The sequence below is a fragment of the Coptis chinensis genome, chromosome 7 (genome assembly GCF_015680905.1).
Source record: "Coptis chinensis isolate HL-2020 chromosome 7, ASM1568090v1, whole genome shotgun sequence".
NCBI classification, from domain to species: domain Eukaryota; kingdom Viridiplantae; phylum Streptophyta; class Magnoliopsida; order Ranunculales; family Ranunculaceae; genus Coptis; species Coptis chinensis.
In genome coordinates, this window is record NC_141462.1 from 51,923,425 (window position 1) to 51,936,972 (window position 13,548).

At 38.0% G+C, this 13,548-nt stretch overlaps 2 protein-coding genes across 3 annotated transcripts; both read left to right on the top strand.

Moving 5' to 3' along the window:
• The first annotated feature begins 401 nt into the window (after positions 1-401).
• LOC147487878 (uncharacterized) lies at positions 402-1,548 on the top strand. The gene is made up of 2 exons (XM_086574170.1): positions 402-479; positions 685-1,548. The coding sequence occupies exons 1-2, from the start codon at positions 402-404 to the stop codon at positions 1,546-1,548; spliced, it is 942 nt and encodes a 313-aa protein (XP_086430296.1).
• A 4,701-nt stretch (positions 1,549-6,249) lies between these two features.
• Positions 6,250-11,034, top strand: LOC147487879 (serine carboxypeptidase-like 27). 2 transcript variants are annotated; one of them, XM_086575043.1, is made up of 9 exons: positions 6,250-6,974; positions 7,074-7,169; positions 7,409-7,501; positions 7,576-7,661; positions 7,747-8,007; positions 8,817-8,944; positions 9,024-9,119; positions 10,394-10,499; positions 10,608-11,034. In XM_086575043.1, the coding sequence occupies exons 1-9, from the start codon at positions 6,608-6,610 to the stop codon at positions 10,755-10,757; spliced, it is 1,383 nt and encodes a 460-aa protein (XP_086431169.1). In that variant the 5' UTR covers positions 6,250-6,607; the 3' UTR covers positions 10,758-11,034. The 2 variants fall into 2 exon arrangements, with proteins under 2 accessions (XP_086431169.1, XP_086431170.1); XM_086575044.1 differs by lacking the exons at positions 10,394-10,499; positions 10,608-11,034 and adding an exon at positions 9,422-10,280 and having other exon boundaries at positions 6,396-6,974.
• Positions 11,035-13,548: the final 2,514 nt, after the last annotated feature.

The following is a 13,548-nucleotide window of genomic DNA, read 5'->3' on the forward strand; positions in this document are numbered from 1 at the left end:
TACTACAATTCCCAACAGGAGAGCTACCAGTGAAATGTTTGGGACTCCCCTTAATAACGACGAGATTGAGATCAACTGATTGTAGTCCTTTACTCACAAAAGTTACAAGAAGGATATAGAGTTGGAAGGGAAAGGCGTTGTCATATGCAGGGAGATTGCAGTTGGTTAAAGCAGTTCTCAACAACTTGAGTGTATACTGGTTTGCAGCCTTTATTATGCCACAGAAGATTATTGATGATATAAATAGGCTGTGTAGAAATTTCTTATGGACAGGGCCTGACTTTCACCAAATATCACATCGCCGATTGATAGATAGGAGCTGTGGCTACCCCATATGAGGAGGGAGGGCTGGGATTGAGGAATTTGGCAAAGGTGAATCAAGCAGCTAACATGAAGCACATATGGAAAATAATAACAAAGGTAGATACACTTTGGGTGGACTGGGTATACAGGAACTTGATCAAAGGCAGGAGCTTCTGGTAGTTCAAAATACCAAATGACTGTTCTTGGAGTTGGCGAAATTTGTTAAAAGAGAGAAAGGAAGCAGCTCAAGTGGCTATACACCAAATAGGAGACGGAAGCAACACAAGTTTCTAGCTTGATCCGTGGCATCCGAGTGGAATTTTGATAGATAAGTTCCCGCAAGTTTTTAAGTATGACTCCACATGTTACATAAATGCAAAGGCTGCTGAATTCATTGTACAAGGAGAATGGCACTTTCAAGATCGAATAAAGGTCCATATAAGAGAGATAGTGGATCAGATTGATTATGAAACAGAAATAATAGGGGGAAGAGATAAGTTAGTCTGGACGGCTTCTATTCATGGTGAGTACAACCTGAGGGACACGTATGAAGGAGTGAGAGGTATTAAACAGCTAGTATCATGGCATCGGCTGATGTGGTTTTCAAATAGTATTCCGAGACATTCGTTCATTAGTTGGTCGGCGATCAAAGGGGGACTCAAAACTTTAGAGAAGATGAAGGAATGGAAGCAAGTTACTAATGATACATGTATTTTGTGCTGGAAGGAGGTGGAGACGGTAGAACATCTATTCCATGGTTGTGAATACGCAAAGGAAGTGTGGCAGCTGATTAGGCAGAAAATGGGTTACAATAGAACACGGACAAGCACATGGCAGACAGAGATTGAATGGGCACAGAGCAAGTCAGAGGGGAAAGGGCCGAAACAAGATGCTATTAGATTAGGATGGAATGGGTATATATACTGGATATGGCGAACGAGAAACGAGAAGATTTCCGAAAATAAACAGGTACTTGCTTTTCAGGTGGTGAGTAGAATATTAACAGATGTTAGAATGAAGCTGCAATCTATGGAGATAAAGATGGGTGATGGACCTGAGAAGGAACAGTTCAGCGAAATGTGGAATGTTAGTGTGAAGTCGCGAGTAAAGAAGATGAAGAAGTACTGTAAGTGGGCCAGAGCTGAAGAGGGAATAGAAAATTTAAACACAGACGGTACTCTACAGGGGTCGGTAGGTGGATGGGGCTGCAGTTTTGAAATGAAACGAATGGCCAAGTTAGGTTAGCAAGTAAAGGCGAGGTCCAATAAGCGGACCATAGCCTTAATAGAGTTACAAGGCATTGAACAAGGGCTGAAAATGGCGATTTTGCAGGGAATTAGGAAAATAAGAGTGCAAACGGACTCAGCAAATGTTATTGCATTCTTCAAAGCTGGAACGAAATACCCATGGCAAACAGAACAGTTGATGAGGAGCATTAACCAGATGAGAGAGGAACTAGTTAACTTTTCACAGTTTGACTTTGTGGCACTCTTTCACAGGTGTTCTAAGAGGTCCCATTTTACAGTCCTTTTGTCTCATTTTGGCTCTATAACACGTCTTTTGAGGTATTAGTTCCATAATAGGGCTGTATCCTGAAAAGGCGATAAGAACATGAGTTTTCTACAATCAATCAATCTATCAGGTGTTTTGCTTTCAATATAATGCAAGCTCACGCGTATGTACATTCAATCAAGTGTTTTGCATTCTTTTTAATGCAAGCTCGCTTGTAGGTACGTTCATTCAATCAGTCAAGTGTTTTGCATTCATTATAATGCAAGCTCACACGTAAGTGTATTCAGTCAAGTGTTTTGCATTCATTAAATCTATCAAGTGTTTTGCATTCATTCTAATGCAAACTCACACGTAGATGCATTTAGTCATGCGTTTTGCATTCTGTTGGTGTAGAAAGTGGGGTTTTCGGGTTTGGAAGTTGTTCATCTTAGATCTAAATTATATGATCTAGGCTAGGGTTTAGGGTTTGGTGGCTTAGTCGTTGTCTGACAAAGTGTTTAGTCATTGATTCTTGAAGCCTTGGAGTGTTTCCTGAGCTTTTGAGTTTTTGGACCCTCGAGTTTACTATGACCGTTGACTATGGCTTTAATCGTTGACCGTTGACTTTTCACAGTTTGACTTTATGGCACACTTTCGCAGGTGTTCCAAGAGGTCCCATTTTACAGTCCTTTTGTCTCATTTTGGCTCTATAACACGTCTTTTGAGGTATTAGTTCCATAATAGGGCCGTATCCTGAAAAGGCGATAAGAACATGAGTTTTCTACAATCAATCAATCTATCAGGTGTTTTGCTTTCATTATAATGCAAGCTCACGCGTATGTACATTCAATCAAGTGTTTTGCATTCTTTCTAATGCAAGCTCGCTTGTAGGTACGTTCATTCAATCAGTCAAGTGTTTCGCATTCATTATAATGCAAGCTCACACGTAAGTGTATTCAGTCAAGTGTTTTGCATTCATTCAATCAATCAAGTGTTTTGCATCCATTCATATGCAAACTCACACGTAGATGCATTTAGTCATGTGTTTTGCATTCTGTTGGTGTAGAAAGTGGGGTTTTTGGGTTTGGAAGTTGTACATCTTAGATCTAACTTATATGATCTAGGCTAGGGTTTAGGGTTTGCTAGCTTAGTCCTTGTTGGACAAAGGGTTTAGTCATTGATTCTTGAAGCCTTGGAGTGTTTCCTGAGCTTTTGAGTTGACTATGACAGTTGACTATGGCTTTGATCGTTGACCGTTGACTTTTCACAGTTTGACTTTATGGCACTCTTTCGCAGGTGTTCCAGGAAATCCCATTTTGCAGTCCTTTTGTCTCATTTTGGCTCTATAACACGTCTTTTGAGGTATTAGTTCCATAATAGGGCTATATCCTGAAAAGGCGATAAGAACATGTGTTTTCTACAATCAATCAATCTATCGGTGTTTTGCATTCTATATAATGCAAGCTCACGCGTAGGTACATTCAATCAAGTGTTTTGCATACTTTCTAACGGAAGCTCGCTTATAGGTACGTACATTCAATCAGTCAATTGTTTTACATTCATTGTAATGCAAGTTCGCACGTAAGTGTTTTCAAACAAGTGTTTTGCATTCATTCAATCAATCATGTGTTTTGCATTCATTCTAATGCAAACTCACACGTAGATGCATTTAATCATGTGTTTTACATTCTGTTGGTGTAGAAAGTGGGGTTTTTGGGTTTGGAAGTTGTACATCTTAGATCTAACTTATATGATCTAGGCTAGGGTTAGGGTTTCCTGGCTTAGTCCTTGTTGGACAAAGGGTTTAGTCATTGATTCTTGAAGCCTAGGAGTGTTTCCTGATCTTTTGAGTTTTTGGACCCTCGAGTTCACTATGACCGTTGAATATGGCTTTGATCGTTGACTGTTGACTTTTCACAGTTTGACTTTACGGCACTCTTTCGCAGGTGTTCCAAGAGGTCCCATTTTACAGTACTTTTGTCTCATTTTGGCTCTATAACACGTTTTTTGAGGTATTAGTTCCATAATAGGGCTGTATCCTGAAAAGGCGATAAGAACATGAGTTTTCTACAATCAATCAATCTATCAGGTGTTTTGCTTTCATTAAAATACAAGCTCACGCGTATGTACATTCAATCAAGTGTTTTGCATTCTTTCTAACGCAAGCTCGCTTGTAGGTACGTTCATTCAATCAGTTAAGTGTTTTGCATTCATTATAATGCAAGCTCACACGTAAGTGTATTCAGTCAAGTGTTTTGCATTCATTCAATCAATCAAGTGTTTTGCATTCATTCTAATGCAAACTCACACGTAGATGCATTTAGTCATGCGTTTTGCATTCTGTTGGTGTAGAAAGTGGGGTTTTCGGGTTCGGAAGTTGTTCATCATTGATCTAACTTATATGATCTAGGGTTTGGTGGCTTAGTCCTTGTCTGACAAAGGGTTTAGAGATATATACGACTGCAAATATCAGTGATATTTCGATAATATTTGTGATATTTGGAGATATTTTGCGATATTTAGAAATATTTGGCGATATTTTGTATATATAACAATTTTATTTAATATTTACTATTATATTTCAAATAAATATAAATAATGTATCATGATATATCAAGAAATATCTACAATATCCACGATATTTGTCGATATTTTGGATATATCTACGATATTTGCATGTGAAACAATGTCAAATATCCCTAAAGAGAGGGATATATCCACGATACATATCCAGAAATTGAATATCGATAAATACCAATATCCTGATATTTTGTACTATGCTACCAGGTCGTTTGGTTAATAAAAGCTTAGAAGTTGAAGCAGATATATTTATCTTATCTTCCAAATTCGTAGTTCGGTTCATCTTATCTTCCTTTTGAGAAGTTTGATTCATCTTGATCTTATCTTCCTCTGTTGTAAGTCTTGAGTCTTTATATACCATACATATGAATATGATTGAGTTTTCATATTTGCACAACAATCAAACTTTCATCGTCTTCAGATTGTTTTTCCTACTTCCCAGTTTCTACTTGTCTGTTTATATATTGTCTACTATGCATGATTGCAGTTTGTCATTTACTTTTTTCATATTGCTATTCATAAAATAATGTTTTTGCTGAGATACATAATATTTTAAATAATTAGACAACCAGAATCTTTTTTGTTTCTTGAGGTTTTGGGTGCCATTGTTTGTGTGCTCTTTCTCATTTTCATCCTTGTAATTTATGTCATAACCTTTGTATGTAGTATGCATGTATGGAGTTTTATTAGGAACACTACTCTAAAAGAATAAGAAAATCATGTGAATTGTGTAGAGAGAAGGAGAATAGGAGACGAAAAGAAGATGAGAAATGGGTTATAACCAGTTTAGTTTTTTTTTTTTTTTTTAGTTGGGTTTTTTTGGTGGGGGTGTATTAAATCATATGTTGTGCCCAAAACAATTGCAGACTCCGTATTTATTGGAGGTATGCCCAACACAATTTGGAGTCTGTCAATAATAGGACATTTATAGGTATGAACAATCACTGTTCGTATAAACAATCATTATTCAAACCTATTTGGGTTGTTCATACCGTAACATGAGCGATGAACACTCATTGTTCATACCTATTTTGAGTATGAACAATTCATGTTTATACATCGATCAACATGTGCTATGAATAATCATTGTATGTTCATACATTAGTATATTGTATGAGGTACGTTCACCTATTTAGGTATGAAGTATATTATATGAGGTACGTTCACCTATTTAGGTATGAAGTATATTGTTCATACATCAACATTGTTTATATCTCAACATAATGTATAATCAATAAGAATATCTATTAGAGTATGAACAATCATTGTTTATACCTCGATCAACATGAGCTATGAACAATCATTGTATGTTCATACATTAGTATATTGTATGAGGTACGTTCACCTATTTAGGTATGAAGTATATTGTATAAGGTACGTTCATCTATTTGGATATGAACAATCATTGTTTATACATCAGTATAAAATATGAACACTCATTGTTCATAGCAAAACGACAAATAGGATCAAATCGGAAAATATTTATTTCAAATCTGGACTATTTGTCCTTACGGTTATTTTCATTCGAAAATTGATTTTCAGTATTATTTTTATCGGAAAATTGTCTTTAAGAGCGATTAAATAAAATGATGGTTCTAAGTGATTTTCACTCCAAAATGGGCCTTGGACCAATTTCTTATTAACGAAATGCACTGCTCCCCTCACGCCCCCACTGCCAACTGTAGTATACTGGTCATTATCATTAAATATGTACTGGTCATTATCATAAAATATGTAATAGTCGTCGACTCTAATATCTGAACTAGTGGACAGCAACGAGTGTTTGAATGTTGCATCATATGCGTTTGCTGTAAAAATGGCGCCAATCACTACCGAGCCCAAACCCCATGTGCTTCTTGTTTGGTTTTGGGCTTTTAGTCAAATTTCATTTTACAAAGTAGAAAAGGAAGACAAGAAAATATAGACACAAGTAGACCCAACGAAAGAGAGAGGAAGAACAGTAATAACTCATAACAATTAACTTCACAGCTATTAATTGATCTTTAAAGTTCAACCATTTCAACGTTCATTAGTATCTGCTACTACGCTCTCTCTCTCTATCTCTTTCACTTACTCAAAAGTAGAGAACACAAAGTGTGAAAGAATTTCTTGAACTTGTAAATGTCCATGATTAAATAGGACCCCAGTCCCAGACCACTTTTGGGATCTGAGTCTGTACTTTATTTTAAAATTTGCTTATATTTTGCACTTTTCTGCGTTATAAAATTTGCTTATGAAGTCTGCTTTGAGTTTTCTGCTTGTAGTTGTTTTTCTGTTGGTTACTTCATCTTCTTGTGCTTCAGTTCCACCAGATCAAGAGAGAGATAGAATAACTTGGTTACCTGGGCAACCGGCAAATGTCGGGTTTTCGCAGTATTCAGGATACATAACGGTTAACGAAAATGCTGGAAGAGCCCTGTTTTACTGGTTAATTGAATCGCCAAAGAGTCGTATACCTGAATCTAGACCACTTGTTTTATGGCTCAATGGTGGACCTGGGTGTTCTTCTATTGGGTATGGAGCTGCTGAAGAGATTGGACCTTTTCGCATCCGATCTAAAGGACAGTCCCTCTTTCTGAATCCTTACAGTTGGAACAATTGTGAGTGAAAAAAATCAATCCTATAGAGTGAATTCTTTTCTTGGAAATTTATTAAATTGTGTTTCTAGCATATGATGGAATCTTGGTGATTTTTTACAGTGGCTAATTTACTTTTTCTTGAATCTCCGGCTGGTGTTGGCTTCTCATATTCGAATACTACTTCGGATTTGTACAATGCTGGTGATCAGAGAACAGGTAACTTTAACTTCTTTTTCTTCGAGTTTGATGGTATTTTCGGTAAAATGTTGTGCTTAATGAGTTAATACTAATCTTTTGGAGTAAAGTCTGACAAACCTAGTTTTATTTATTCTTATTTAGAGTGTCTTTTTGAATCATTGGTAAGTTGAAATTCCAAAAAACTAAACAGGTTTTCCTTAAAAGTAACTATGTGGAATAATGTGGCAATTAATTGGAACCATATTTTGAATTTGTAGCTGAAGATGCATACATTTTCATTGTCAAATGGTTGGAAAGGTTCCCTCAATACAAGCATAGAGATTTCTACATAGCTGGAGAAAGTTACGCAGGTTGAACAACTTTTCCTACGCTCAATTCCGTAAACTCAAACTCATTTTAAATAGCTTTAATTTCCCTGATACAGGTCATTATGTTCCTCAATTGTCTCAACTAATATATTGGAGAAACAAGGAAATTCAGAATCCTGTTCTTAATTTCAAAGGATTCTTGGTATGGATGAACTTCGTGGGTAAATAGATATTTCTGATTCTTCTTTGGCTAAACAATGAATTATTGAATCCATCTTTTACTGTAGGTTGGCAATGCTGTTACTGATGATTACAATGATTCTATTGGCACCTTTGAATACTGGTGGAGTCATGGTTTGATATCTGATTCTACTTATCATACTCTAAGGGTCAACTGCAATGCTGGATCCTTTCAACACCCTTCTGTTGAATGCAACAAGGCCTTGAGTATTGCAGATGCAGAACAAGGAAACATAGATCCTTACAGCATATATACGCATCCGTGCAATAGTACCTCAGATCTCAAGCATAAGTTAAGGGGTCATTATGTAAGTTTTTCTTAACTCTATATTTGTGTCCTCAACCACTTGCATGTAGGTTTTTAGCTAGAATATTAGCTGAATTTCCTTTTAGAGTATCGCGATGTTTACAGAGCAACTTGTGCTCAAAGACCAATTACTAGTCCTTAATATGAACATGTCTTTTCTATCAAGTCCATATACGGCTACTAAAAACAACTTAGCACTACAATTGAGGCCGTCACCCCAAACACTTATTACATGCATTCCTCTTTAGGTTCACAATTCTCTCTATGCTACAAAAGTTACCCTACATATTAAGCAGTTTGCTGTTGTTCTTTTGAGTGTAGGTAGGAAAGCACCATCTGTCCATATCTAAGTTAAGACAGATAAAACAGCTGACCTCAATCACACTGCTCTCATCATGGTATGCCTAGCAACACCTGTTCCGACTTGGAGTTAACCCAAACAATTCCCTGACGTGCTACATAATGGTTTGTCATGTTCGGTCCAAGTAGTGATGCCTCCAAACTTTGGAAGGTTTATAATTTACGCATATAATGTATGAAACTTGATTGACCTGGTAAAAAGCAAGAAAGTTGCCTTAAAGCAGGGGACTTAACAGTATATCCTTTGCATTTCAAGAAATTATGTCAGCTCTTCTCTGATAGTTTTGTGTAACCTATGGTATACTTGCATACCTCTTTAGATGGTTTCATCCATTAATAATTCAACGTCACAGGAAAGTTCTTTCTCATGGAACTTATCTTAATTTGCATCATAAAATAGTTTAGTTTGTTTCAAGATGACTTAATTAACACCATTTCATTGAAACTTAGCCTTGGATGTCGAGAGCTTATGACCCCTGCACAGAACGATACTCACAGGTCTACTTTAACCGTCTAGATGTGCAGAAAGCACTTCATGCTAATGTCACTGGGATATCTTATGTTTGGAACACATGCAGGTGATCTTCATTTTCGAAAATATAGGAGTATTTTATATAGTTGTGACTTGTAACTTAATTGAGTTCCTTACATTCGCAGTAATATTGTTGGGGACTACTGGAATGATTCTCCAAAATCCATGCTTCCTATCTACCAAGAGCTTATACAAGCTGGTTTTAGGATCTGGGTATTCAGGTAATTCATTTTCCCCTTCCTACCATTATTATATTCTGAAATTAGGAGTAAATTTCCTAGACTTTTACCTAATTGTCCAGCATTCTGCTCAAAATTAAATCTTAAGTTTCATTATAATCATCCTTTTGTTATGTTTTGACAAATGTTCTTGGGGAACATCATACATAGCGATTTGATTACGTGACTCATATCTTAGCTTTCGTAGAAACCAGATAAAGTTCATTCAAATAATAAAGAGATATATGACTAATACCATGCATGCTTCATTTGTCTATACATATTTATATGTTTTTCTCAACTAGGCCCTCAAGCCCGACTCTAAGCTCTGTTGAGAGGGTTGAGGATGGAGTAAGGGCTTGGGAATTTACCGTTGGTCCAGCCTGACCGAGGCATGTGAGGGATGCCAGCCGGCTCTCAACTTCATTGTTTAAGGTCCGGGATAGCTTGTCCAGGCCCATTTAGCACTACTACAGTGCAATCTATACAGGTCACTGATCTTTGAATCCCATCTTGGAGACGAAGTGATCATTGGATGAGCCTGAGTGGGGCACTCGGGTAGGACCAACACTGAGGACGTATGTCTGCAGGACTGCAGATGTAGTATTACATGGGTGACACCTAAAGACAAGGCATATGCTGAAAATATTTCAGCAGGGGAAAAAAACTGGAATGTGACTGAAGGCTCAAGGGACCTAAGGGAGGCTCTATCCCATATAGACACCGCCGACACTCATACTGTCGATGAAACAGATAATCTGAGCTTTGGGTAGGTCCAGTCGGCTGTGAGGCTTCTTCAGTTTGTTGTAACACTACAAGAAAATCGATAATTGGGGATGGAGATGTTAATTTTCTTTTGAAGCCTTAAAAGACGTGCCGCAGGAAGCCTGGTGAGTTAACTGGTGTGCTAATTTACAAAAGCAATGTCAGTGAGCTGCTGAGGCCTTGAATTGTGCTATTGTCATGCTTATGGAAAGGACGACTCATAATGCGGCCCCATGCAGAGAGATGTACCTGCTTTTCACCATGTCGAGGCACTTGTATGTTGTATCCCTTGTCTTAGACATTGTAACCTAAGAAAACCAGTCCAATGCTACTTGCAACTAATAAACATGTAAATGTAATAAGAAGGAGAAAACAATACAAGACTATATTTATGCCAAATATGACAATTTTACTTATGATTTTACACTAACAAAAATTAACATTATCAATCTTGCCTCTTGCTCACGCATCTCAGAATGAATTTAGCTACTGATATTGATATCATTTTCCAGCGGAGACACAGATGCTGTGGTGCCTGTTACTGCAACTAGGTATTCTATTGATGCTCTTAAGCTACCAACTGTAATCAATTGGTACGCTTGGTATGACTACGGAAAGGTTAGTATTTTGAAATCAAAACCTCATGATGTCCACTGATGGAGAGGGCAATTGTGTCGCGGTTTACCAATACATTCAGAAACTCATCCTCTGATTTGCATAATATAGGTTGGTGGGTGGAGCCAAATATACAGAGGACTAACCCTTGTTACAGTTATGGGAGCTGGTCATGAGGTTCCACTTCATCGTCCTCGTCAGGCTTTTATACTGTTCAGATCTTTCTTAGAGGACAGGCCCATGCCCCAGCAAGCCACTTAGCCCAATTCATCAGTATTCATTGATTAAGCATAGTTCGTAATTTTTCAATGGGGAAAAGGAAGTACTGAGGGGGAAATAGCTGCCCCTTTTATGATAATTCATCGTGCCTTGCTCTGAAGCCCGTCCTTTCAGAAGCTTAGATTCATTATTTTGTCACACAAATGTAAATTTCGACAGAAATAATTTTTGTCACATAGTTTCTAAAGCCTTCAAATCAAAAGTTTGGAGAGCAATATGTTTTTATAATTGATTCTAATGCTTTATTTTGTCGTAAAAATACTGAAAATGCTAAATATCCACTTGTAATGACGGCAATTTAGTACCGTTCACTGGTTTCTTTTTGTTTCAGTAAGCATATTACTGACCACAAAGGGCAATTGAACAAATGGTACTACACGCCTACAACACTCATCTACAAAAATGTGGTATATGGTTCGTAATTAACACCATATCAACAATCAAACCAATAGGGGAAATTAACACATTCAGGTGTTAGGAAACCAAATCCACTCGGTCGCAATGAGATTTGCCCATAAGTATTACAGGTGTTGGGTGTTGGCGTTATCCCTCACATGAGGAGAGAAAACGAAATTCATTCTACGTGGAAATATTTGAGCGCGACCCGTGCTCAAATTGGCCTTGACCAAGGCGCGACCCACGCCCATGCCGTGGAAGAAGACTTCCACCTTCCTTCGGTCGACCAGCCGACTTGGTATTGCCCGAGGTGCGACCCGCGGCCAAGTCTATTTTCAGAAGAAATTGTAGACCGCGAGTTTGCAATAAGAGTTAGAGTTTTTAGCAAAACCTAACACCCCATAAAACACACGAGAGGCAGCACAAAAGTCAGAGAAAACCCAATCTTAAAAGCTATCAAGATTGAGAGATAACATTTACAGAGAGACAACCCTGTAAAAAGATAAGAGTGATCTAGTAAGGTAAGAGACTGAAAGGAGATATTGTAATCTTCCTTCCCACTTTATAAAAGACTAACTCTTGTGGAAGTAGACATCATTGGCCGAACCACTGTATATCTTTGTGTTGTGGTATGCGTTTAATTCTGTTTTACATTATTATTTGTTGTTAATAGTTGTTTATCGAGTTGGGCATGTTAGTATAGGTTGTAGTTGATATTTAGAATTTGTCTGGAGTTGAATTGTGTTCAAATACAAGTTATCTGTGTAGTGGGGGAATCGATTGGTATTGGACAAGTGGTATCAGAGCCTTGGTTAGGGCCTAGGGTGTTATCCAAATCTTGGTCGGAAGGTGTTTGACAAAATTACTGAAAGAAGATTTGAGTTTAAATAACTTGTAGAAATAGACCATTCCATGAACACTCGCATGACGAGTCTGAATAGAAAAAACTACATCATGTGGAAAGTCAGGATGGAAGACTTGCTCTATTGCGAGGACATGACACAACCCATTGAGAATGGGGGAGTAAAACAGGATACAGTATCCGATGCCGATTGGAAGACGTTTGATGAAAAAGCGATTGGGTGCATTAGACAACGGATTGACAACAATGTAATCTGCCTTGTATCCCAAGAGACCACAGCTTTCATCTTGTGGAAGACTTTAGAAGACCTCAACGAGAAGACAAGAAAGGACGCACATAATAGCTCCTGTCACTCAGAGATCCTTGTTACAGAAAAACAAGAGAGAGGCAAAAGCAGAAAACCATCTCATTCTAGAGATGATGACGAAAGGAAATCTAGGAGCGCGAGCAAACCTCCTAAGAAAGACTTGTCGTGCAATTATTGCGGTATCCATGGCCACTTCAAATATGAATGCATAGAATTGAAGAGGGATGAGAAGACTAGTACCGTACATGAAGACAAGTTAGAGTTGAAAGAAAGCACCACTGGTTGAGACACCACAGATATCGCTTCAGAAGGTGAAGTAGGAATTATGTCAGATGGTGACGAGTTATGCTTGAGCACTTCATGCGAGGATACAGAGTGGGTGATAGATACAAGAGCATCCTATCACGTCACACCGAACAGGGAATTCTTCACTACCTACAGCTGTGGTGAATATGGTGAAGTGAAGATGGGTAACAGTGGTGTCTCGAAGATTATAGGCATTGGAGATGTTCATGTAGAAACCAATGTCGGCTACACCTTGACACTCAAGGATGTAAGACATGTTCCTGACATTCGGCTAAGCCTAATTTCGGCTGGGAAATTAGATAACGATGGCTTTATAAACTCGTTTGGTAACAGGGTATGGAAACTGAGCAGAGGTTCCATTGTAGCAACCAGAGGGAAGAAAACTTACTCTCTTTACAAAACACAGGCTAGTTTGTGTAAAGCAGAAGAAGAAGTTTCCTCCGAACTGTGACACAAGAGATTGTGTCATATGGGCATAAAAGGAATGAAAGTTCTTGCTAAGCAGAATGCCTTGCCAGACATCAAAGGTACACATTTAAATACATGTACTCACTGTTTGGTAGGAAAACAACACAGGGTGTCTTTCCAAAGATTCCCGTCTCACAGAAAGGACAATGTCCTTGAACTAGTGCACACAGACTTATGTGGTCCTATAAAAGTGAAGTCCCATGAGGGAGCTTCATACTTCGTGACCTTCATTGATGATGTGTCAAAAAAGATATGGGCCTATAGTCTGAAGACCAAGGATGAAGTACTTGGCGTGTTTGAGAAATTCAATAGCATGGTGGAAAGAGAGCCTGGGAAGTTGTTGAAATGTATTCGCTCAGATAATGGGGGTGAGTATATTGGGCCATTTGAAGAGTATTGTCAGAGTCATGGGATTCGTCATGAGCAGACCATTT